At 33.5% G+C, this 23,509-nt stretch overlaps 9 protein-coding genes across 9 annotated transcripts; 2 read left to right on the top strand and 7 right to left on the bottom strand.

Annotated features, from left to right (window-relative positions):
• Positions 1-801: 801 nt before the first annotated feature.
• NAEGRDRAFT_54124 (uncharacterized protein) lies at positions 802-5,529 on the bottom strand (the record flags this gene model as incomplete). Its single annotated transcript, XM_002669468.1, has 2 exons — positions 802-1,757; positions 1,881-5,529. The coding sequence occupies 2 exons, from the start codon at positions 5,527-5,529 to the stop codon at positions 802-804; spliced, it is 4,605 nt and encodes a 1,534-aa protein (XP_002669514.1).
• Positions 5,530-5,819: 290 nt separating this feature from the next.
• Positions 5,820-8,522, bottom strand: NAEGRDRAFT_54123 (uncharacterized protein; the record flags this gene model as incomplete). Its single annotated transcript, XM_002669467.1, has 3 exons — positions 5,820-7,366; positions 7,449-8,289; positions 8,367-8,522. The coding sequence occupies 3 exons, from the start codon at positions 8,520-8,522 to the stop codon at positions 5,820-5,822; spliced, it is 2,544 nt and encodes an 847-aa protein (XP_002669513.1).
• Positions 8,523-8,964: 442 nt separating this feature from the next.
• Positions 8,965-9,846, bottom strand: NAEGRDRAFT_54122 (uncharacterized protein; the record flags this gene model as incomplete). The annotated part of the gene is made up of 1 exon (XM_002669466.1): positions 8,965-9,846. One exon carries the CDS (start codon positions 9,844-9,846, stop codon positions 8,965-8,967), a length of 882 nt encoding a protein of 293 aa, XP_002669512.1.
• A 1,016-nt stretch (positions 9,847-10,862) lies between these two features.
• NAEGRDRAFT_59906 (Pumilio/Puf RNA-binding protein) lies at positions 10,863-13,327 on the top strand (the record flags this gene model as incomplete). Its single annotated transcript, XM_002669510.1, has 1 exon — positions 10,863-13,327. The coding sequence occupies one exon, from the start codon at positions 10,863-10,865 to the stop codon at positions 13,227-13,229; it is 2,367 nt and encodes a 788-aa protein (XP_002669556.1). The 3' UTR covers positions 13,230-13,327.
• Positions 13,328-13,340: 13 nt separating this feature from the next.
• On the bottom strand, positions 13,341-16,142 carry NAEGRDRAFT_82104 (uncharacterized protein; the record flags this gene model as incomplete). Its single annotated transcript, XM_002669465.1, has 1 exon — positions 13,341-16,142. The coding sequence occupies one exon, from the start codon at positions 16,140-16,142 to the stop codon at positions 13,359-13,361; it is 2,784 nt and encodes a 927-aa protein (XP_002669511.1). The 3' UTR covers positions 13,341-13,358.
• Positions 16,143-16,691: 549 nt separating this feature from the next.
• On the bottom strand, positions 16,692-17,759 carry NAEGRDRAFT_75474 (uncharacterized protein; the record flags this gene model as incomplete). Its single annotated transcript, XM_002669464.1, has 1 exon — positions 16,692-17,759. One exon carries the CDS (start codon positions 17,757-17,759, stop codon positions 16,692-16,694), a length of 1,068 nt encoding a protein of 355 aa, XP_002669510.1.
• A 212-nt stretch (positions 17,760-17,971) lies between these two features.
• NAEGRDRAFT_54118 (uncharacterized protein) lies at positions 17,972-19,123 on the bottom strand (the record flags this gene model as incomplete). Its single annotated transcript, XM_002669463.1, has 1 exon — positions 17,972-19,123. One exon carries the CDS (start codon positions 19,121-19,123, stop codon positions 17,972-17,974), a length of 1,152 nt encoding a protein of 383 aa, XP_002669509.1.
• A 701-nt stretch (positions 19,124-19,824) lies between these two features.
• On the top strand, positions 19,825-20,781 carry NAEGRDRAFT_82103 (lipase; the record flags this gene model as incomplete). The annotated part of the gene is made up of 1 exon (XM_002669509.1): positions 19,825-20,781. The coding sequence occupies one exon, from the start codon at positions 19,825-19,827 to the stop codon at positions 20,764-20,766; it is 942 nt and encodes a 313-aa protein (XP_002669555.1). The 3' UTR covers positions 20,767-20,781.
• Positions 20,782-22,451: 1,670 nt separating this feature from the next.
• On the bottom strand, positions 22,452-23,336 carry NAEGRDRAFT_75471 (uncharacterized protein; the record flags this gene model as incomplete). Its single annotated transcript, XM_002669462.1, has 1 exon — positions 22,452-23,336. One exon carries the CDS (start codon positions 23,334-23,336, stop codon positions 22,452-22,454), a length of 885 nt encoding a protein of 294 aa, XP_002669508.1.
• Positions 23,337-23,509: the final 173 nt, after the last annotated feature.

Raw genomic sequence — 23,509 nt, 5'->3', positions numbered from 1 at the left:
ATAGAATTAATTGTGAGACGAGATTTATGGAGAGAGGAGAGGTTTTGTTCTTGCATACAAAGGTGTTGCAGGAGGGTAAAACAGTTTCGGAAAGTGGGTTACAAGCTGGCTCTTTGATTAGAATACTCAGACGTTGGAGATATTAATTTATTATAATTCTGACATTTTGCAAGTAACAAATGAAAAGATAATGATTTCATACTTTACTTGTTGGACAAAGAAATAGATGAATGGTAGACTCAATAATTAATGCTCAATTGTTCATGATCACGTTGCTTTTTCCTGACAATCAGTTTCTTGATCTTGGCAATGTGAGACTTGTAATCAATGACCTTTCCTACAACTCGTCTCACTAGTGATGAAGGAGGCAATATTAAAAGAGCAATACAAGCTAAAATTCTATAGATGATACCAAATAGTGGAATAGTTATGGCCATTCGAGGGAAATTCTTGAAGGCATAGCCCATTAAATCTAAACCTGAATTTACATCATACACTTGAGAATATTTCTTCACTTCTGTCAAATAGAGAGCTTCTGTAGAATATCTCAAAAAGGAGAGGGAATAAATGTAAGGCATTGGGAAGAACATGTCATCCATTTCACTCATTGTTGGTCTAATACCTGAAACTAGATAATTAATCACAACAAACACTACTCCAGCCACCTTACTTAATGAAGCAGGGAAGATTAGTGATAATAGATAACCAATTCCATAACTCACAAAGTTTGTACTCATCAAAATAACATAGCTATTAATTGATTTGTTAAAGTTGTTCATATTACTATTTGAATGTTACTTACTATTGCCAAACCTCTCCTTGAGGGTTACTGATAATATAAAAGATGGAAATGAAGATTGCTGGTGTAATCATAATGATTGGAATTTGAATCAGATTCTTTGCCAAGAAGTACATCATTGGAGATATATTACTTTCGTACTCTCTGATAAATACTGTGATTTCATCTCCAAAATTACTCAGCGAGCTCATCAATCCACAAAGTGCCAAACCTAAGCCAAGAATAGATGCCATAGTCATGATTGGATCATTAACTGGAAGGGAACATTTGTATCTCATTACTTCAGGACATTGATCAATCACTTCGGTTGCTGGTGGTCCAATATATCTACTTTCATAGAAAATAACACCAATACTGAGACCTGCCAAGTAAACCAAACCAACATCCAAAACAAATCCAGAAGTGTCTCTAGTGAGTTGGAAGAGACATCTCTTCAAACACATCATGAATTGAGTAAAGTAACTGATCTTTCTATTGTCATTCTCCTTCTTAAATACTTCATAGGAACAATCAACACTGGTAGGTCCGCTTAATTCAGAATTTTCCACAGAATCAGCATCTTCCCTCTCAATAATTGGAGAGGTAGCACTTGATGGTGAAAGCAATGCGGAATCTTCTTCATACAAATGTCTGTGATCTTCCCACATGGTAAACAAATCTTCAACCTTAAAATCAGGATCACCTTCTCTTTCAATATTTCCAGAAATAACATCCATAATATAATCAGCAGGATTAGCATTTGGAAGAGATTTGAATCCAATACTCTCAAAATATTCCACAGCTTTAATGCTTGGACCACAATAGACAACTCTGCCTCCCTTTCCTAGCAACATGACCTTGTGGAACATGGCAAATATTTCATATCTAGGTTGATGGATAACTGTTACAACTGTAATGTGTTGATTAACAGCAACATTTCTAAGAATTTCAATAATTTCTCTTGATGTAGAAGCGTCCACTGTAATTACAATTAGAAAAACTGTCAAATAGCATTGTTAAATACTTACATCCACTAGTTGGTTCATCCACTGTTATATTATTAAAGATTCAAATTTAAGAAAGGAAGAAACAAAATACTTACAAAATAAAACACTAGGAGCTGCTGCAAGTTCAAGACCAATATTCACTCTCTTCTTTTGACCTCCTGATATACCTCTCTTCTTTTCATCACCAATAATAGAGTGTTTGACATCATCCAATCCAAGAATGGAAATTAAACTTGACACAAATTTGTCTACTTGCTCATTGGTCTTTCTCTTATCCAATCTAGTTCGAGCAGCAAAGTACAATGTTTCATAAACAGTCATTTGACTTTGCATGATATCTAATTGTGGCACAAATCCAGTCAACTTTCTAAACTTTGTCAAACTGGCTTCATTTCCATTCAGTTTGATGGTACCAGTTACATTACCATAGTATGCTTTACCACAAAGAGATGTGATGAAAGAGGTCTTACCAGAACCTGAACAACCCATAACTGCTAACAATTCAGAGTTTCTAATTTCTCCTCTGACACCACTCAAAATGTTAGTTGTCTTTCCAGATTGTTCAATGGTTAAACACAAGTCCTCAAAAGCAATATTGACACCAAATTTGCTATCTCCGTAAGATTGTCTCAAGTTCTTGGAGGCATAGGCAGATCTTACATCTTTAGAATTGGTATTGTCACCTGACATTTCCTTCATTTCCAACATGGCAGCTTCTTGATGTTCCAAATCACGTTTCTTATTACTAACAGATCTGACATATTTAATGAGCGAGTGAATACCAACAACTAACATTAAACAAATGAAAACAAAGAAGAAACCAAGAATATTAAAGTCAACATTGGATTTTCCTTCGCCACACAAAGACAACCAACCACAAGGATGAGGCATTACAGTTCCTTCTGGACAATAATGACCTTTTGGACAAATCAATTTTTCAGAAGGAGTTGAACAATAGTAGCCACCAGGACAAGCAGTTGGAATCAGAGTACCAGCAGGGCAGTACTGAGTTCTTCTGCATTCCTTAATAGATGAAGGTCCTAGACAGTAATGTCCAGCTGGACAAGGCAATTCTTCAGAAGTTCCTGTTGGACAATAGCTGCTGTATGATCCATTGTAAAAACAAGTTTTTGGTGTAATAACAAAGGGATCTGAACAGACTGTACCAGCAGGACAGTCCAAAATACTGACATTCTCAGTTCCAAATGTTGGAACATCAAGAGCTCTTGCTAAAGGACAATAATCTCCAACACTGCACTTTCTAATATCCAAATCAATTTCACTATGTCTCTCAATGTACAATCCAGGAGCAATCGGAAGAGTAGGGAAATAAGGAGCCAAAGTTACTGTTCCCTTGGAAGGAGCAAAAGGAGCAGCCAATCCACTAGCATAACAATTGTAATCGTTATCTGTACATGGTTTTGGAAGAACCATCATTGGTTTATCACAAACAAAGCCAGTGATACAATCTCTCTTGAAACCCAATGTACAAAAGCTGCCAATAGGACATGGAAGGAGTGTATTTGGTCTCTCAGTGTAAAACTTGTCAGGAACTGCTTGCAATTCATTCTTTGTCAAAGATGGACAATAAATGCCAGGGAAGCAACTTGACAGGTAGAAACCAAAGGTATTAATATTGATTGGTTTGGCTGGATTTTTGATGCACGAAGTTCTATAATCTTTGAGGAAGATATTATCTGGGTCTTCTTCCAACATATCACAAATTTCCTTGTATCTAGCTAATGATTCAATTTCCCATTTTTTCCTTGTTATGGATATGAAGATATGTTGACCATTGCCAGAAATGTATGTGTTAATGGCTCTGCCAATGAGTTGCAACTTGTTGAAAGGCTTAATGATAAGTTCTTTTGAGAGTGGATCACAAAATCTTTGTTGAACTCCCAAAACTAACAAGGCATTATTCTCCATAGTGATGAAAACGTTGTACTGCAAATAATCGTTCATCAATTGTCTGAGATTTTCAGTTCCTAAAGCTCCAAATGCTTGTGCTTGACAAGTGACACTTCCCATACTTGTTGTCAAAGCTTGTACACAGGCCATATATCTATTTGGATCGAATGGTCTGTTTGGATTCATAGGATCACCTCCAGCACTAACAATACACAACAAGTTAACAGCTGTTCTGAACTGCTCTGTATTCTTGGAGCTTTCTGTTGTAACTTGAGCCAAATACTCCTTAATAAGTTCAGGAATATCAATGAATCTTGAGTGAACTTGAGTAGCTTTTGCTTCCAAAGGAATACTATATTCATTGGCCAAAACACAAGTATTAGGTCCAGATTGGTAATATCCAGCAGCAATATCACACGCAAAATCTCTATTGAATGGATGTTCATTAGTTAGCATATCAGATAAATTCTTGAGAGTAAATGCTGAAAATTCAGGTAAATTTCTAACGATTAATGTTGAGTTTGTTCCATCAAATAAAGTAACAAGTAAGTGAACTTCTTGTGAAGGGAATCTCAATTCTCCCTCAGAAAGTGAACAACTTGTTGAAGAATTGGTAGCAAAATCAATTCTTCTCAATTCTTCTGTGATGAAAGAACTACTGGTAATGTGTTGACCACTGCCAGCATTGGTTGTAAAAACCAAGTATGGTGATGTTGAATTACTATGCAAGTCAAGATTCAAATCTTTAGTGACAAAATTGATAACTGAAACTGATTGTTCTGTTTGTACAGAGATGATATTTCTGGTTGGAATAGATGAAGATCTAGTATAAATAGAAGGAGAATAGGAAGCAGTATTGTTGATAGCTTGTGTGAAAATGTCAAATGAAATTTTAGAGCTTCCTTTTGGAGGTTGAATAGAATAAGTAAATTCATTCATCACAATATTGCAATATTCATCCATTTTTGAGAATTTAAGATATTTGGTCGAAGATTCCAATGAGGAAGATGTCAGAGCAACCAAGTATAATTGTCCATCAACATTCAAACTCTTAAAATCCACAACACTTTCGTTATAGGTAATTTTTTCACATAGAGCACTTGTTTCTCTATTGAGATAGTTAAAATAGAGAACTTTTAAAGAGTGTTGACCATCCGAAGAGATGATATAAGCTGCAGTATTGTTCAATCCCAACACAAAGGCATCCAATTTCTTAATTGGGTCACTGGTTTGATTTTCAAATTGGAAAAGTTCATTCGTGTTAAAATCCATTGCATAGATTTCACCAGTATTCATTCCAAACAATGAAAATCTCTTACTTGTAACATTCAAATCAGGCAAAACAAAAGGTCCAAACTCCACAGAACTGATTGATTTAACTGTTTCACACTCAGCTCTCTCAATATCATTTGAATTCAATCCAGTTTTGTAATCATAACAATCAGGACTCAACTTGACACTAAACTCATGATCACTGAAAGGATACGGAATCACATAGGGATTAATATTCTTACAATAGCTAGGTCTTATCGAAAGAGACGACAATTCACTAGTTTCCGTACAAATATCCTGATCCCATGTTGTTGAGCCATTTGCACAAATTCCTTGTGGTTGAGTAGAATCATCTTGAAAATTAGGAGATGGAGGTCCACTCGGATTATTCGGATTGAATGGCCCAGGTCTTTGTGCAGTGATGAGAGTGCTTGGTCCATTCAACAGTACAAGACTCGACAGCAGCAGTATAAAGATGACAGTCAGAGATGATTCTCTCCACCAACAATATTGACTGCTGTAGTAATGATGATGATTTCGTCTGATGTTATTCATCGTCATCTTTGAAAATTATCAAGTTGTTACTCGGATAGATGATGTTGATTTTGTATAAAGATAACAGACAATGAATCATACAACAACGCCAGCAAGACTGTTTTGATTTTTTTGAGTTTCTTTTTAAAAACTCTTGATGGCTGTGCATTGTTGAATGGTTCTTGTTTAATTCCAAGTCAAAGAGGGATGGCGCAGTTTTTAATTGCTTCCAAAAGTGATTTAGAAGAAGCGGAATAAAGTGGAATAATTTTATGGATATTGGTTAAGGTTACTGGAGTAAAACTGTTTGTAAAGTATTATTTATTAGAATGTTTGTCACTCTCTTGTAATTTGTGCAGACATGCAGCAATTAAGTGTTGAGTTGGTCTGTCATTTGGCTGGTCTGATAAGAAGATTTTTAACAAATCCAACGCATGGTCCAGTTTCTTATCTTTGTAAAAGGTGCATGCTTCATTGTAAAGTTTCCACTTTTCTTTTCTCTTCTTTTCTTCCAATTCAAACATCCATTCATCATTCTGAACTACCTTGCTTTCAATAAGTTCGTAAAGATGACACTCTTCCTTGCCACGAGAATCTGATTCTTGAACAGAAGGGAATGGAAGTGACATTTCCTTAGATTCAATGTATCTCAATACAAATACTTGATTTACCACTTGGTAAATTTGTTCTGTTACAAGCACTTGGACTCCAACTTCTCTTGCCACTGAAGCCATCAGTTCAAATTCCTGTCTCAAGTTTCCGAAAATACTAAATATCTTGGCATCGTTTGTACCAACATTTCCGCAGGTGGATTCCCTTGAAGTAATACAGAATCTGAAAGAAATATTATCCAACATGTAAGAAATTTGTCTGCTAGATTTGAATGAGTGAGCTTGAGTCCACTTGGTTTTTCTCACGTTATCCAATTTTCCAATCAATGTGAGAGTGGTTGTGGCTGCTTTTTCTTGATGTGCTACTTGATTAGATGAAGCATTGAAAGCAATCATTAAGGCTCCATTTTCAAATCCGTAAACTAAACCAGAAGTTGTTTTTCCTATTTGATTCACTTGTTCAAAAACGTCACCAAGCATGAAAACAATATCTGAATGCTCCATAACATCAAGACAATCCAATATACCATCCATAGACATGTAAATAACAGTTACAACTCGTTTTTCGAGATACAATGCAAATCTGTTCAGAGTGGATTTGGACATCTTTTTCTTTCTTGAGGAAAAGTTGTGACCAGAGGCAGACATAAGAGAGGTACTTGATCCTTTTTGAAGGAGGCCATTTTGATGAGATACTTGCTTGATCATATCATTTTGCTTTGATTCATCAGTTTCATTTTCCAGTTTTTCAATTTCCTGAATTAAATGGGGAGGAATGAACGATCTATACAATTTCAACCTCTTCACCACTTGATAAAATTGGTATTGAAGTTCTCTGACCTCTGTGAAAATAGTATTTGAAAGATCTGCAGGTTCTATATCAATTGTCGAAATGGAAGTAATCATTTCAATCAAGACATGGAATGGTTTCACCAACCTCACAGAAACTACAACAGCAGCAATTACACTGATTAGGATAGCAATAATACTACCTCCAAATGAAGCAATAAGTGCAATACCAATTGGTGCATTGTAATTCCATGTTGGAGCTGCCAGAACGAATACCCAATCGATTCCATAATCTGTCCTTAATCTTTTGAATAGAACAAAATGATCATCAGCTGTAGAAGAAAACACCTTTCCTTCATCTATAGTGCTATAACCCTTAGGGAATAATTCTTTAATTCTTTCATCCACTACTCTAATTTCCTCATTTGCACACTCATTAGGTTTAAGTCTTATCAGTTCATGGTCTGCGCTCCAAGACATGAGTGGTGAATTATCATAAGCTTTTGAATAATGGTTGATGATTTTCGAGTTTAAAAAATTACTTACTTGCTATCATGAAACCAGTGTTGGCCTCAACAATGTATGCATGGGATCCTTCTATCTGTTTCGTAGATGATTTCAGATTTGAAGAAATTGTGGATGTTGTTGTATCAATAGCATAGTAATACTCAAAAGTACTTCCTGGTTTCACATTGTTTGTCTTTTTAGGAACGCAATTCAGCAGTGTAATAAAAGTCATATCTGGCATAGAAGGATCAGCATAACTCTCTGAATACACCACCTTTCCGGGATTTTCATTACAAACCTGCACAAGGTATGATAAATCGAAGGGATTATCAGATATGTCCGGAGTTACAGACCTGTTGCAAAAGTTAGTGTTCTCCCAATCTTTGCAATAGTGAAACTCGTTATGAACAAGTGAAATATTCAAGTAGGCTGGCCCATCTGTCCACTTCATGATACAAATTGCTGTTCCATAACTATCGCCAACATATGTCGTCACGAATATTTCATCATGGTAAATATGTTCTGCTTTGAATGCTCTGAATATTTTCAACTCGGTATCTTCGTAATTATACATTGAATAGGTTGCTTCAAATTGCATTTGTGTAACCTTATTAGTAATGACCAATTCTTTCAATGTTTTCTCTGAAAAGTTTACAATATTTAAAAAGTCATTATCTCGTTTGTCATTACTAACTGAGAGGAATCCTGGAAGGAAGGATGCACAGAAAGTTGCTACAACAATCACAATACTGAGTAAGACTAAACTTGAGATGAGAATTATTAATGTAGTTCGAATGGAACATTCACAACAAACACTGAATTTGTTAAAGTATGATTCTGTGTCATCAGCATTTGGTTCATCAGTATGTGGGTCGTCATTCTATGTAGTTGGTGATTCAGCATTTTATCATCATGTGATATGAACAATTTAGTAAGGAAAGATATCGAAAAACATACCTTAGCTACAACAAATGATCCAATAGATGTGGGAGCCATTGAAGCCGCTGATTCTTGTGTCTTCAAACCTCCTACATATGAATTGGCATGTGTGGTTACAAGAAAAGAAGCTGCGGAAGGCTGTGCTGCCATAGGCATTACCTTAGCTGTTGTCATTTTCTGTTATCCAGATTGTATTTAATAAATTATTGTTGAAGTGAACAATTCTCTTTCCTTAGGTTATTATTAATGGTTGCTATTGTTAAATAATACAATAATTATTTAAATAATAGAGAGAAATATGATGCTTAATCTAGCCTTACTCTGATGAGTTCGGTTTGCCCTTTTATAAAACTTGAGTGGCGAGAAGCGGTGATGTGATGATATTTTTTTAAGGTTTTAAGGAGAACCTTGCCACACTCGTCTGTACAATTAAGGAGGCAACTCGCTAAATAAAGCGGAGAGCATATAACCGTTTTCGAGCAAATAGACATCCATAAGCAGAAACGTGTTGTTTGGAAGTTTGTGATCTATACGTGATGGTTGTAAACATAGGTAATATGACTTGATAAATCTCCTATCCAAATTATTGTATTGGTTGAACTATCAAATATAGCCTTTATCTAATTAACTTGTGAGCATTCAGAGCTACTCTGTACAATAAAAATCCTTTATCAAATCGATCTGCCTCATCAAATTTAATCCAATTATCAATAGATTGACAAATAAGATCGAAGGCATGAGTGGCTCTCACAAATTCTTCCAAAAAGAAGTAACACGAGTTGAAATCTTGCTTGTTGAAAAAATCCATAAACTCATCATTACTGAAAACTTCAGGTCTCAAAACTCGTACACCTTTCGTCCAAAGAGGTGTAACAAGTAGTGTTAGAATTGAGGCATGTAATTCTTTGGATTTGGTTCGATCTCCAAACATTGAAAAGATGTGCAACAAGTTAACTGATCTATAATTGGGTGTATCACGTGCCAAGTTTTTAACGAGCCCAGCAATTACCCTATCAAATAGCTGAGTTGCCTGATACTTGTCAAAGCAAACTAAAAGATCTATCACCAGAGTAGAATTTAAACTTGAAAATGATGGAACATAATTGCCATACATCATTGCAATCATGGCAGTAAATGTATCCAAATTTTCCTCATTCTCATCCACGATCAATTCATTCGTTAATTGTTCCATCATGTTACTCTCAAATATTGTTCTGAACCACTCTGATTGTGCCAACACAAATTTATGAGCATAAATTACATTCAACTTTCTATTTCCATAAGCATCCAATTCATTCACCTGAGATGGATCTTTCCTCTTTAATATTAATTTAAAATCACTACACAAATCATTGTTGAAAAATTGAGTGAAATGCACCATTAAACCATTGGACGTTATTCCATGAAAGATGGGCGTTTCCAAAATACTCTTTTCTCCTTGTTCTACGAGTGTTCGTCTACTTCTGATCTGTTCAAGCAAGGTATCCCGTAATGACATTTTTTTGTTTTAATTGTTGCTATCAATTACGAACAGGGAACAATTAAATTCAATATTACAATCATCTTCCAATTCACAATTTAAATATCTTGATATTATTATTACTGTGATTGTTGATTGGTTATAATTATATTTAATTCTACTATCATCAATATATTATTATTATTATTATTACCAAATATTCCATCACAGAGAATCAATTAGTCCTCATCATCCTAGTTGCTTTTCAACTGTGCTCCTTCTGTGCTGTTGTTGTTTTAACAACCGTACGATAAGTAAAATTACAGTAAATTTCTTCTTCCTTTCACCTCTCTTTGAACCGCGGTTTTCGAAGTGTTGTCTTCAACACACACAACAAAGATAATTCTGGTAAAGCTTGTTATTATTTGGTCTTGCACCAACAACAAAGAAGAGAAAAGACAATTTTTCAACCCGAAAAAATTTTGAAAACTCACATTCTTGGTTCGATTCTAGAGTTCTACAACAACTCGGCAAGAAAAAGAGACACTTTGAGACCAACACTCTTGTTGCGACAACAACAACAACAACCCGACAGACCATCACGACTAGAAGCTAAAGAGAGTAATTCCTCTAAAGTCTTTGGAAAGTAGTATTATTTGCAAAGTTTTTTTGGAGAAGATTTGAAGAGTGTATTTTCTCTCTCTATCTAATATATATTTACGTAAATATACAAGTAGCATTCTACTTTCTAATCATCATCATCCTCTAGTAGTACATACGTGTATATATTTTATATATTTTGTTATTACCTTGTAAAAAGAAAGACGACCAAACAATAACATTATCACTAGATATTGTTTAAATAACAACCTGTAATATTGAATATACCTTTTCTGTATACAAGTTACTATTGAATAGACACGTATCTCAGATCTATTAAATTTCATACAACAATAATACACAATAAGAAAATGTTTGACCATCAACAAAATATAAATTACGGAAAACCAAATAACCAAGGTTCTCAACTCAGACAATTTATCATTGAAAACAAGATGAACAACATGGGAATATCATCGGATAACAATTCACTTCCTATGAATAATTCACCAAGTGTTGCCGGCAATAACAATAATAATAATGGTAACAATGGTAATTCTATTAGACCGCCTATTATTAAGAAATTAACATCTATTGTTACAAGTGGCGCAGAATTACACGGTTCATATATGAATAGAAGTAGTTCGGCTCCTCCACAAGAAACACTCGATGAACAACCAAATACACCAACAAACACAAATGCTAATGAGCTCTATATTCGTTCTAATCCTCAATATTATGATTATTACTATTCACACAAGAATCTTAATCCAAGACTTCCACCTCCAATTCTTACTACTAGTTGGAGAAAGGATGAGACTCAACCTCCAAGCTCACCTGGAGCTGTTGGTGAAGAAAAGAAGAGTAAACCAAGATCAGTTTTGGATCAAATTCAACAAGATTTTCCAAGAACACCTTCTCCAGTCTTCAATCAAATGAATAAGGATACAGCAGTCATGTTTAACACAACTTCAAATGGTGCTCAACAAGTTCTTCCACAAGAGTCTTCCACCTCTCATCATCATTATCCAAAGATTCAACAACCTCAACCAAAGAAAGCTGGAAGAGGAGGTTACTATGAATCTAACAATGAAATGATTGGAAATAATGTAAGGAAGGTTCCTTATCCACAACACGGTTATCATCAAAACGCTGATTTGGATCAAGAGGAAGAACAATTACAAGAACAATTCCAACATGTTAATTTGAATCAGCAACAACAACAACAATGGATGGGTTCTGCTGATTATCCTCCAATGATGTTTAATGGACAACAACAACAAATGGAATATTATCAAAACTATAATAAGGTAGTAGTAATGAGGGATGGAATGTATACAAATGCTCCAAATAATATGAGAAATCAAATACCTCCTCAAAACGCACCACCATATTTTGGTGTTCCACCATATTATGTTCAACCTTTTATGGTTCAACCTCAAGGTTCACATATACCGGTTGAACAACAAATGGTCTCTAATAATGTTCCATATGCTAATCAATTCCATCAAAATCAATATCCACAATCACACCATTATCCTCCTCAAAATATTCAAAAGGTCGGAGGTCTTGTTAATAATGCTAATACTTCACCAACCTCTGGTGGTAATGTTAATAATCAACCAGTAAATAGTAACTCTAATTCGGCTCCAAACTCTAATGGAGGCAATAAGTCAGGAAGAGGTGATAGAAACTCTGCATCACATGATAACCATTCAAGAAAATCAAAGAATCATCAAAATACAACTTCAGAACGTAGTGAACAACAAACTCAAATGTCACCTCTCATGGATGAATTCAAGAATGGAAGATCTGGCCGCAAGTTTGAACTTCATGATATTGTTGGTCATGTTGTGGAATTCTCAAGAGATCAACATGGTTCCAGATTCATCCAACAAAAGTTAGAAAAGGCTTCAAATAGTGAAAAGGAATTAATCTTTAAGGAAATTCAACCATATGCCTTATCATTAATGACTGACGTGTTTGGTAATTATGTTATCCAAAAATTCTTTGAATTTGGTAATGCTCCTCAAAAGAAGAAACTCTCAAAGGAATTACAAGGAAATGTCTTGAACTTGACCTTGCAAACCTATGGTTGTAGAGTTATTCAAAAGGCATTGGAAGTTATTGATAATGATGATAAGGATACTGTTGTTAGTGAATTAAAGGGTAATGTAATGAGGTGTGTACAAGATCAAAATGGTAATCACGTCATTCAAAAGTGTATTGAACGTGTACCACCAAAGATTATTCAATTCATTGTCGATGGATTCAAAGGAAAAGTTTATGAACAAGCTATCCATAATTATGGCTGCCGTGTCATCCAACGTATTTTGGAACATTGTACAGAAGGTCAAACAGTCCCAATTTTGCAAGAAATTTTAGACAATATTTTGGCTTTGGTTGTCGATCCATACGGAAATTATGTTGTCCAACATGTTCTCGATCGTGGTAAACCAACTTTCAAGTCATTGATTATTGCAGCCTTGAGTAAGAAGATTCAAGAATTGTCAATCAATAAGTTTGCTTCCAATGTTATTGAAAAATGTTTCCAACAAGCCAATAAGAAGGAACGTGACAATATGATCACTGAACTCATTGGAGATATCACATCAAGAGATATTTCAGAGACTCCACTCTTTGCAATGATGAAAGATCAATTTGCAAACTATGTCATTCAAAAGATTATTGAAACTTGTGATGCCAGTCAAAGAAAGACAATTACTGAGGCTGTGAAACCACATCAAGAAAAGATCAAAAAGTTACCTTACGGAAAACATATTTTGAGCACCATTGAAAAGGTCAATGAACAACAATTGTAAACAAAAGCTGTGTAAAAAGAATGTAAACAAACATCTAAACTATAGCTAAGCTATACTAAATCGTGTAAAGGTAAATTGTACAGGAGTAATAAATAATGTACACAATAATTTGAAATGATTCAATTATTTTTATTGGTTAATTTTAAAAACTTCAATTTCTGAAACCTTGAAGTAGTAACTTCCTGCCAAGTAATTATTTGCTTCATTACTTCCCTTTTGGTAACCTTTTGGTAATTCATAATAACTGCCCAAGTTTGAACGTGACCTGTAATTCAAATTACAATCACTCTCAATCTGAATGTCAGCACCAAACAATGCCAAATAATACTGGTTTACCAGAATGGCATTTTCCTCTCGTTGGATTTTGAAGTGTTCGAATTGATAACTTCCGTTTGAATCTGTAATTTTGAAAATAAATGCTGATGAATCTGTGACACATTCTCCACTTCGGGATCTCCAAGATTTTGATGTGAAACCGCCAAATATTTGATTGTGTTCTGATTTGATAATTGTTAATGTTGGACCTTGATTATCACATTTTGAATGAAAATGTTCTGCTTTGAATCCATCTCTCGATCCTCTGTATAATAATTGAGGAATTGATTTACTTTTAGTGTTTGAATATAATTCACAGCCAATTGCAATATCACAACTATTAACAATAACAGAGGAAGATAATAAATTAAACCAAGGAATATCCACAGTAATGGCAGAAAATTTAAATCCTCCTAAATCCTGTAAGTTAATATTTTGGAAATGAATTTTTTGAATGTGTTTGTTTGTAAATTCTTTAAAATTAAATAAACATGCATCAAATGTAGATCCTAGGAATTTTGATAAATCTTTCAATTCTCTCAAATCTGCATTCTTAAAAACACAATTATTAAAAGAGTTGGTTTCTAAATTGGCTTGGATTAGAGTAAAATCAATTTCTTCGAATATTGAGCCATTAAAATCACATTCAATAACATTACAATGTTGTAAAGAGTCCTTTTTAAAGTTCATTTGAATTTTACATTTTACAAATGTTGAATTTTCAAACTTCGATTTCTCAATATTTGTATTTGTAAATTTAACATTTTCAAATTTGAATCCTGTAAAATCTCCATTTAAAAATAATCCTGAAAGATCACAATTAGAAATAATATTGTGTTTGGATCTCAATACTTCCATACAAAAGTTACAATTAAGAAAATTAGTTTCAAAAATATAAGAAACTGTAAAATCTGTTTTGGTTAATTTACAGTTGGACAAGTCAACTCTAACCAAATCAATTCCAATTAAACCACTAACATTCTTCATGGAACTATTTTTAAAACTGGTTTCTTCAAATTTACACTTGTTATTGAATCTACAATTATCGAATTGTGATTTTTCAAAGTTTGTTTTGCGCAAGATGGTACTTTCCAAGTTACAATCAATTGCATTACAATTGGTAAAGTTTGAATTTGACAAATCTGAATTGCAAAACTCAATTGATTTGAAAGATGAATTGGAGAAATCTAATGAACCGAGCTTTCTATTTTGGAAGCCTGTAACATTCTCAAATTTAGCTCCAATAAACTTTGTTTCCTTATAAATGGCATTTGATAAATTGATATTCAACAAGCTTGATTTGGAAAAATTAGTTTTACCCAAAATTGCATTTGAGAAATTACAATCATCTAATTCACACTCTTGTAAGTTTACACTTGTCAAATCACAATTACTGAAATTACATCCTCTCAAATTACTTCCTTTGAAATTGGTTTGTTTCAAATTCATTCCACTGAAATCAGATCCAATAATTTCTGATTTTTCTAAATTTGTATTGTTAATAACCAATTTACGTAAATCGAGGCCACTCAAATTCAAAGCACTCTTTTGACTTCTGGTAAGATTAACAATGTTCATAAAGTCAAATTGTGACATTGGCATGATTTGTTTTGAATTACTTTCTTTGTTAATACTTTCTGATAAGTCGTTTGACATATTTGTCAATCCAAACTTTTTACAGGCATTTAAAACTGATCGTCTCATATCATTACTCAATTCAGCAATCTCACCATATTGTAACCATTCAATCATATGTTTGAAAACATTTGGATCACAATCAATGAAATAAATTGAGTCATCAAATTGCTTGGAAGGTGTTTGATAACATGGATGTTGACCTGTGAACATTTTCTTGAATAAATTATCAGATTCTCTTTCATTATGAATGAAATCACCCAATGAAACTGTCATGATTGTTCCTCTGACATTTATATGAATTGGTTTGTTGCTATTCTCAAGTTTTTCTCTTGTCAATATTCTACTTTCACGTTCCTTCATGTTACTTTCCAACAATTCTTCCTTCTTTTTGAATTGTTGTAAAAGATTTTCTTCAAGTTTTGCCAAATTCTCTTTAGCCTCTCTCAAATGTTGTTCCATCTCAGCTTTGACAATTTCTATCAATTCTTCATGTTCTCTTTGAAGTTTTTCTGACTTTTGTTGGAATTCTTGTTCCAATTTCTTCTTGAATTCTTCCACTTGTTGATAAGCTTCATGAAGAGGACAATACTTTTCCTGATGTACTTTTAATTCACCTCTCAACACAATGTTCTTACACATTCCACACTTGACCTTCAATTTGTCCAACAATTTGGCAATAGTTTTAGCACTAGAACAATTCTTCTTAAAATCAACCTCTCTACACATTGGACAATCCGAAACCTTTTCAACACATTTCAAACAGAAAGTATTTCCACATGCATCAGAATTATGTGAAATTGGATCAACGAAAGGAAGTAAACAAATGGAACAAATTAAATCTTCGTCAATTTCCTTCTCGACATAATCAAACTGTTGTTCTTCTGCTTCTTGGGTACCATTGGTAGTGTTGTTGGATGATGTTGTTTTCGGTTCAGAATCACTCTCTAGTTTGCTTCGCATTGTTGTGTGATTTTTTTTGATTTGTTTGATTGATGTTTTTAACAAGTGACATGATGGTGAAGAATTTAGAGAAGGGAATTCCCAATTTAGTCTTAACATATTTTGTAACAATCTACAGTAAAGTTAGAAATTATATTTATTCAAAATTATTCGAATACATAAATTTTGAAAGAAGCCTCAAACCGATTCTCTTCTTCTTCATCTTCCAGTCCAAGAAGATCATTTGATACTACTTTCACCCTTAATGTTAAATCTCCTCTCTTTTGAGTTTTAATTTTGACTGTGAAGGTGTTTCCAATAGGAACAAGTGAAACTGAACTAATCTTATTTTCTTCTCCAAAGTAGTGAAAAAGTTGCTTAATGACATCACTTTCGAATTCTCCACTAGCATTTAACCTAATTTCTCTCAAATATTCCAATTCCTCAAACAGATCCTTAACTATTCCATGATTCATTGTAGGTTCGAGTTGAGTTAAATTTAAAATTCTTGCTTGTTTGAACTTTTTACACATTTGTAAATACTTGGAATGATCTTGAGTATGGAAGAAATCATCCACATGCTCCAAGGTAGTTGACCAAATGATCTAGGCAAGCTGTTTGTCCTTCCAAATAAAACGAAAAGACATACGAATCTTTAAACTGTTTCAAACTAAACTGAGAAACGAAATGGAAAAGAGAATCATAATCCCATTCAATTTCTGAAATTGAAATCCTTTCCAATTGATTCATTTGCATTACCGTATGTAAAACATCAGTATTTGCAAATCTCTCAGTAAAATGAAACTCTTTCAAAAGTTTACAATTATTTCTAATTTCAATAAATGTCATTACTTCGTAATAATCATTAAAAACTAGTTTTTTCAAATTTGGAACTTTTGAAAAGAAGGCAGAAATGTCATTCTCTGATTGAATTGGCGCTAATGACTCTAAATTAGTCAAAATTGGAATATTTGCATCGATTTGGGCAAGATTATTCCCAGAACAAGTCAAATGTCTCAAATTCTTGCATTCTTTCAAAATGGTATTCATGACAGATTGTGGTAAAGCATTCTTCAAATTCAATGATTCCAAATCTTTCAAATTGGAAAACCATTCTTGTAAAATTTTGACATTTCGTTCAGTTTCTAATTCTGTGGTGAAAAATGGCGTGAAATAAACATGTAATTTCTTCAAATTTCTGAAACAGCCACTCTTGTTAGATTGCTCAAAGAAATCAATGGATAATTCATAATCAGATTCTTGGCGGTCCTCAAATTCATCTTCAGCCATTTCTCCAATTTTTAACACTTGACAGTTTGTTGATGTTCTTGAAATAAAGTTGACTAATCTCAGAAGGAAAGATTCACTACAGTGCATTCTCTTGGTGGGGAATCTACGTTTGAGAATGATTCTGTTATACAAAGGGAATTTAGTCTGCAATTCATCTCTTCCTCCCAACGCATGATAAAACTTTTCACTTACAGGCATGACATTTGGCAGTAAATCTGTTATTGGATCCAAATAGACAAAAATATTTGCTAATATTTCAAAGGTCAGGTTGGTAAGAGATACACTTGGTTGGGAAAGCTTGAGTTTCTTTAATTTGGGTTCAAAGTCAGTTGTCTCTTGTCTTGTCATTTTTTTTTGATGATTGTTCTGACAAATTGGACTTTAATCGTTTTGTTTGTGAGTGAAAGTTTAGATTAGAACAAGGTTACATGTACTAAATATCCACTACGAGATGGAAAAACTTTCAAAGAGGGCACTTGGCGTACTCCATCAATTTACTTTTTTGAATTTCGTTATAATTCTGTTGATTTCAAAGAAATTCAAAGCTTTTATTGTAACATTTACAAGCCCAATAGCTTTTTGTATTTGTAATACAATTCGATTATTCTATTTCTCTCTTCTTCCAAACCGAAACTCAAATGATTCGTATAATCATGTAGGCCCAAAATTTCCTCAATTGGAAATGGAACATCTCCAAGTATTCTATTACAAAACCAAGCAAAGTAAGTACTCTGTTCCAATTCTCCAATTCTCAATTTTTGGAATCTTTCGTCAAAATCCAAAAAGAAAGGTGCATGAATGTCAACATTTAAATTCATGGCATGGAAAAGATTTTGGACTCCATTGAGGACAACTTGATCTTCATCAAAAATTGGGAATTCTTTGTTATTAAAAGTTGCCCAAAGTCTCAAATTTGGAAATTTCACTTGAATTCTCAATCCAACAATTTTTGGACAAGTTTTCAAAAAAACATTTACAATCCAATTCATGTTTGATTGAGTGACAGTTTGGTTGACGCATGTAGTTGTTTCAATTTGATTGTAAATGAAACATTCATTTTCGAAAGTTCTTTGAATTGGAAACGAAACTAAAGTTGCTTGATGATCTCCAGTTATTATTTGAGGATTTAAACGCTTATGAGTTTCGAATGCAATGAATTTCTTGAAAAAGTATTCTCTCCAGTTGATGGTGAAATTTTTGGCGTCTGGCCAACCTTCAGCAATGACTCCTTCCCAAAATAGTTCACTTTCATATAGAGATTCTCTTAGGGTGGTATTGAGTTTGTAAATTCTATTAATGAAGTAATGTTCCAGGCCACTGAATGTGTAAATGATTGCCCAGCAATCTGCTGGAATTTTTGTAATGGAAAGTTTAGTTTCAAGAAACGAAACTTTAGGTTCTCCTGTAAACTCTGACAAGTAAAAACAGTCCTCTGGACGATTTCCAATCATTAGCAACTCACCAACCTCACCAAAGTCTTCCACAGAACTATCTGATGAAGTATCTGAGTAATTATCATGTGAATTCTCTTCAATTTCGTCTAAACTTTCATTCGAAACCTTTCTTTTCTTTGTTTGATTGAACACCAATTGGTCCACCTCTTCACTACACCAAAGATCTTCATCCTGATAAACCTCTTCATTGGCAATGTGTTCTTCTTCGATATTAGCAAGCTTTCTTTTGTATTGATTGTTATTTTGATTGTTTGTCATTTTTTTATTGTTGGAATTTGATGTGGTTGTTGGTTGGCTTTTTATTCGAAAGTAATTGCACTCGATTTGGTTAATTTAAAAAGGAATACAATGACAGAAAGAGAGTGATTGAGATAAATTAGGAGAGTTTGGATAAAAATGAACAAATTTTACATGTTTGGATGAACAGAAGTTAACAAATTACAAATTTGAAGTTTTTAAAATGTTCTTTATATTATTCATTTAATGATATAAAAAATACATGAATTGTTGTTTTATTGTTTTTGATTGGTAAGCAGCAAAGAAAAAAATGAAAACACTTGTCAACAAGGTTCTCTCATCATCAAGCAGTATTACTGTTTCTGGAGGAGCCTCCTCATCATTATCATCTCTCAAGAATGGTTCTATTATTGTTGGTTGTGGTGGTTTCATTTAGATTTTAGAAAATCATCATCAATTTCGGAAGTCATCAGTATTATTAGTATTATTAACAATAACATTCACTAATGGTCATGAAGAACAATATGAAAATCAATTAATTTCATCATCTTCTTTCCATCATCATTATCATGAATCATCATTGGAAAATTATACTATTCAACAATCATCATCAATTATTGTTTGAAAATTAATTATGAACCGGTTACTATGTTCAATGTGCACCATGTTTTATCCGTTGTCAAACATCGTGCTAGTCATTCCAATAATCATCTTTAAAAAAAATGAAATTATTGACCTTGACCGTTCTCCTTGCGATCGTCTTGTTGTTGATCGTAACCAGCGATCCATCTCGAGTAAACGGCAGCAAGACCCACAACACACTGAGTGCTGAGACACTTGGCTTGCTTGGTGAAGTGAGCCAGAAGGCCAAGTTTATTGCTTCGATCTTTGCACCTGCAAATTATGCTTACAATGGATTGATTACACCATATTCCAAATCACTCAAGACAATTAAAGCCAAGGTCACTTTGACAGATGTAAAATTGGCAGCAGAAATTGCAGCAAATTATGGATCACAGGAACTATCAACAGTTCAAGGATACAAGTTGGTTAAGAATTTTGTGAATGCTGCTAAAGCAACCAATTGTAAAGTATATTTCAATTCTGCTACCAAGTCAGCAATTGTTTCTTTTAAAGGAACACAAATGAATGATCCAGTTGACTGGGCCAATAACTTGAAAACAGCCTTCTCTAGTTTTCAAATTGGAAGTTCAGCATATGCTGTTCATACAGGATTCTTGAGTGAATATTTAGTTGATCGTCAAAACATTTTCGACACTATCAAATCTCTTGGATTACTCAATGAAATTGGATTTTATGGACATAGTCAAGGAGGTTCTCTTTCTGAATTGGCTGCTGTTGATTATTTAGGATCAGGTAAAAGACCAGAAACAAAGGCTACCATCAAGGTTGTTACTTTTGGTCAACCAAGAGTTGGAGATGCCAATTTTGCTGCTAAGTCCAATCAAGTTAATCCAAATTTCGTTAGAGTTATCACTAAATGGAAAGAATTACTTGGACCTCGTCAAGATATTGTTCCAATCTCTCTACCAGTTGGAGCTGGTTACAGACATGCTGGTCTTCAATTGGAAGTTCAATGTGTTAACAGTGATTTTATTAATTGTCACTTGATGAAAGGGTATTCCAAGTCAATGAATCAATAAAAGTGATAAATGGACAAGCCAACAGTTTAATCTAATGTAATTTCACACACTGGCTTAGAATCAAGTTCCAAATGATTGAGGACGAACTGAACTAGTTGATTTTCTGGTAATCTATGTATTAAAGAACCATAACACTTGTTATTGATGCGAAGGACATTGATCGATAACACTCTACTCAGAAACGAAATCAAAGCATTCAAACAGTGTTCTATATCCTTATATGAGATTGAATATTTAATTTTATACAATTCTACTTGAGAAAACATGGATTACTCAATAAATGCCTAAAAACTCAAGAGAATACCATTGGATGACTAGGGATGGAAAATAGATTGATCATACTCAAATCCTAGAGGTTGGTTAGGATTCAGAGTTGATTTATTTGGGTTATTTAAGAGATTACTTAGTGAAGATTCATATCATTGATTATATTTCTTATCATCTATTAATGATGTAAATTTGATGGTTTCATTTCTTATATTGATAGATATTTAAAGGTCAGGTCAGAACTAACTTTTGAATTCTGGACTTTGAGAAGTCAAATGTTTGGGACGTGAATCTACTCATTAGATTGAATAGGTATTGCTAATAAAGTAACATTTCATTGATTTATTGATTATAACGGTCAAATTGAGTTGAATGGAAGTGAATCACATGTTGATTCATCGTGGATGGGTAGTTTCGCCACGAAGTGGTGCAACTACCAACCTTTGTAGATTGAATCAGGTTGATTTGCATGCAATATGAAATATGTAGCATTATCAAGAGAGTGATTGTTCACCAATTCAATGATCAATATTCAATAATCGGTTTGATTTCAATCAATAGCTTGATCATCAAGCTTTGAATTAATATTCCAGTAATTAACGGCAGTCTATTTTTAAAATTAATCAAAGACCATATATAGTATCTTGACTTTTATGATCTGGAAACTATCTAGATGTGTTCTATATTGAATAATCTATTTGAAAATGAGAAGAATTGACTCTTCTATTGAGTTTTATTGGTATTGAATGGTATTACGATTATAATAATCTACACAGAAATCACTCTTCAAATATAAACTGTACTACAATGTATGAGAAATATAATGGTGGAATTAACCAATAAATCGCTGAAATGACTGAGATGGAATGTAAACTATGGTCAATTTGTCATGTAATGGTGACTAGACCGTGTCAATTTCATCGTATTATTTCAAACTGATTTCCATCAATATAAAAACAATTCTATACATCAAACATGTCATACAGAATGAGTTTCTATATTTAATATTATGAACTGACTCTGTTGGATACCATCTCTATAAATATAACAAGATGAAAAGTGTCAATATATGTTTTCACATGCATGTTACTATGAAGAGTCATCATTATATCATATAAACAGGTAGTATTTCAAGTTTCAGTGAAATTGACAGTCTAGATATTGAAATGTTGATGCTTAGGTTTGAGAAGTGTCACCTTCACTGATTACTGACATGAATATAACAATTGAACATATGATTCCTGTATCAATAATTCATTATTCAATGATTTAGATATGATGGTAAAAATTAATTTCGGAAATAAGATTCTTCCCTATTGATTACCTTATTGTGCTTTTCGGTAAAGTATGACAGAGATTGGATTGGCCATTTTTTCAATTGGCCAATTATTTAAAAAAAATTCAATTTGATTGGGCATTTATTGGTCATTTATTGGATCCTCAAGGAATCTTTGCACTCTGTCTTTGATTTTGGCTGATGCTTTTTGGGCTTTTAATTTGCAATTTGTTGTTTGTTTTTCAAGTACCTTTTTGCTTGTTTCAACCATTTCTAGATATGGTCCAACTGTTTGAGTCTTGGAGAATTTCAAAGCTTCCAATTTGTTATCGAATTCTTTGAGTATCTCCTCTCTCGATTTTTCTAATTCAATGATTTGGGAATCCAATTGCTGAGTTGCTTGTTTGACACGATCTTCAACTGAACGAAGGAAATTGCTTGATTGTGTCATGCCAATATCTAACTTTGTCAAGTCAGCATCAACTAAATCACAAAACTCATTCAAGAGGGAGTCAACATTTTCATTCAAAATGTTAGATGGATCCAATGCATCAGCTGCAGATAGAATTGGTGGCTCACATACAAAATCTTCATCCACTCGCTTCCTTTTCTTTGTTTCTTTGGCAAGCTGTTTACCAATTTCATCAATTTTAGCATCTTGCCTTTCTGCCACAGGAGAGATGTTTTTCAACTTCTTATTCTTCTTGCATTCTTCATTGATATTCTTCTTTTCCGCATGGTATTCCGCAATAATTTGGACAGATGATTCATCCTCACTCTCTGAAAAGTCCAGTTCTTCATCATCCACTCCCTTTTCCTTCTTTACAATAATATTTTTCAATTCATCTTTCTTCTTCTTGAAAGTTTCAATCTCTTCCTCAATCTTTGCCACAATATCCGATTTGTTTTTTTCAATAAAACCGTCAAATAATTCAACAAAAAACTTGTTGTCCTCTGGTACTGTTGTTGTTGCTGGTAATCCAGACTTGTTAGGTGGTTTTTTGAATCCTCCTCCAACCTTTGGCATCTTGAAGTCATCGTTCTTTGTGCTATTAACTTGGTTGGGTTTGGAAACGTGTTGTTTTGATTTGTTTCTTCTGTGGCTCCATGGTCTTTATGATCTGATATAGGGTTATTAAGCGCCGTTTGGGTATTTTGTTGGTTTTTTTAGTAAAGTTTTAAAAAAAGTAATAGTCTATC

This window comes from Naegleria gruberi, assembly GCF_000004985.1.
Source record: "Naegleria gruberi genomic scaffold NAEGRscaffold_81, whole genome shotgun sequence".
In the NCBI taxonomy this organism is placed as follows: domain Eukaryota; phylum Heterolobosea; class Eutetramitea; order Acrasida; family Naegleriidae; genus Naegleria; species Naegleria gruberi.
Note: the sequence above shows the minus strand (reverse complement) of the source record. Positions and strands in the feature narration are given on the sequence as shown.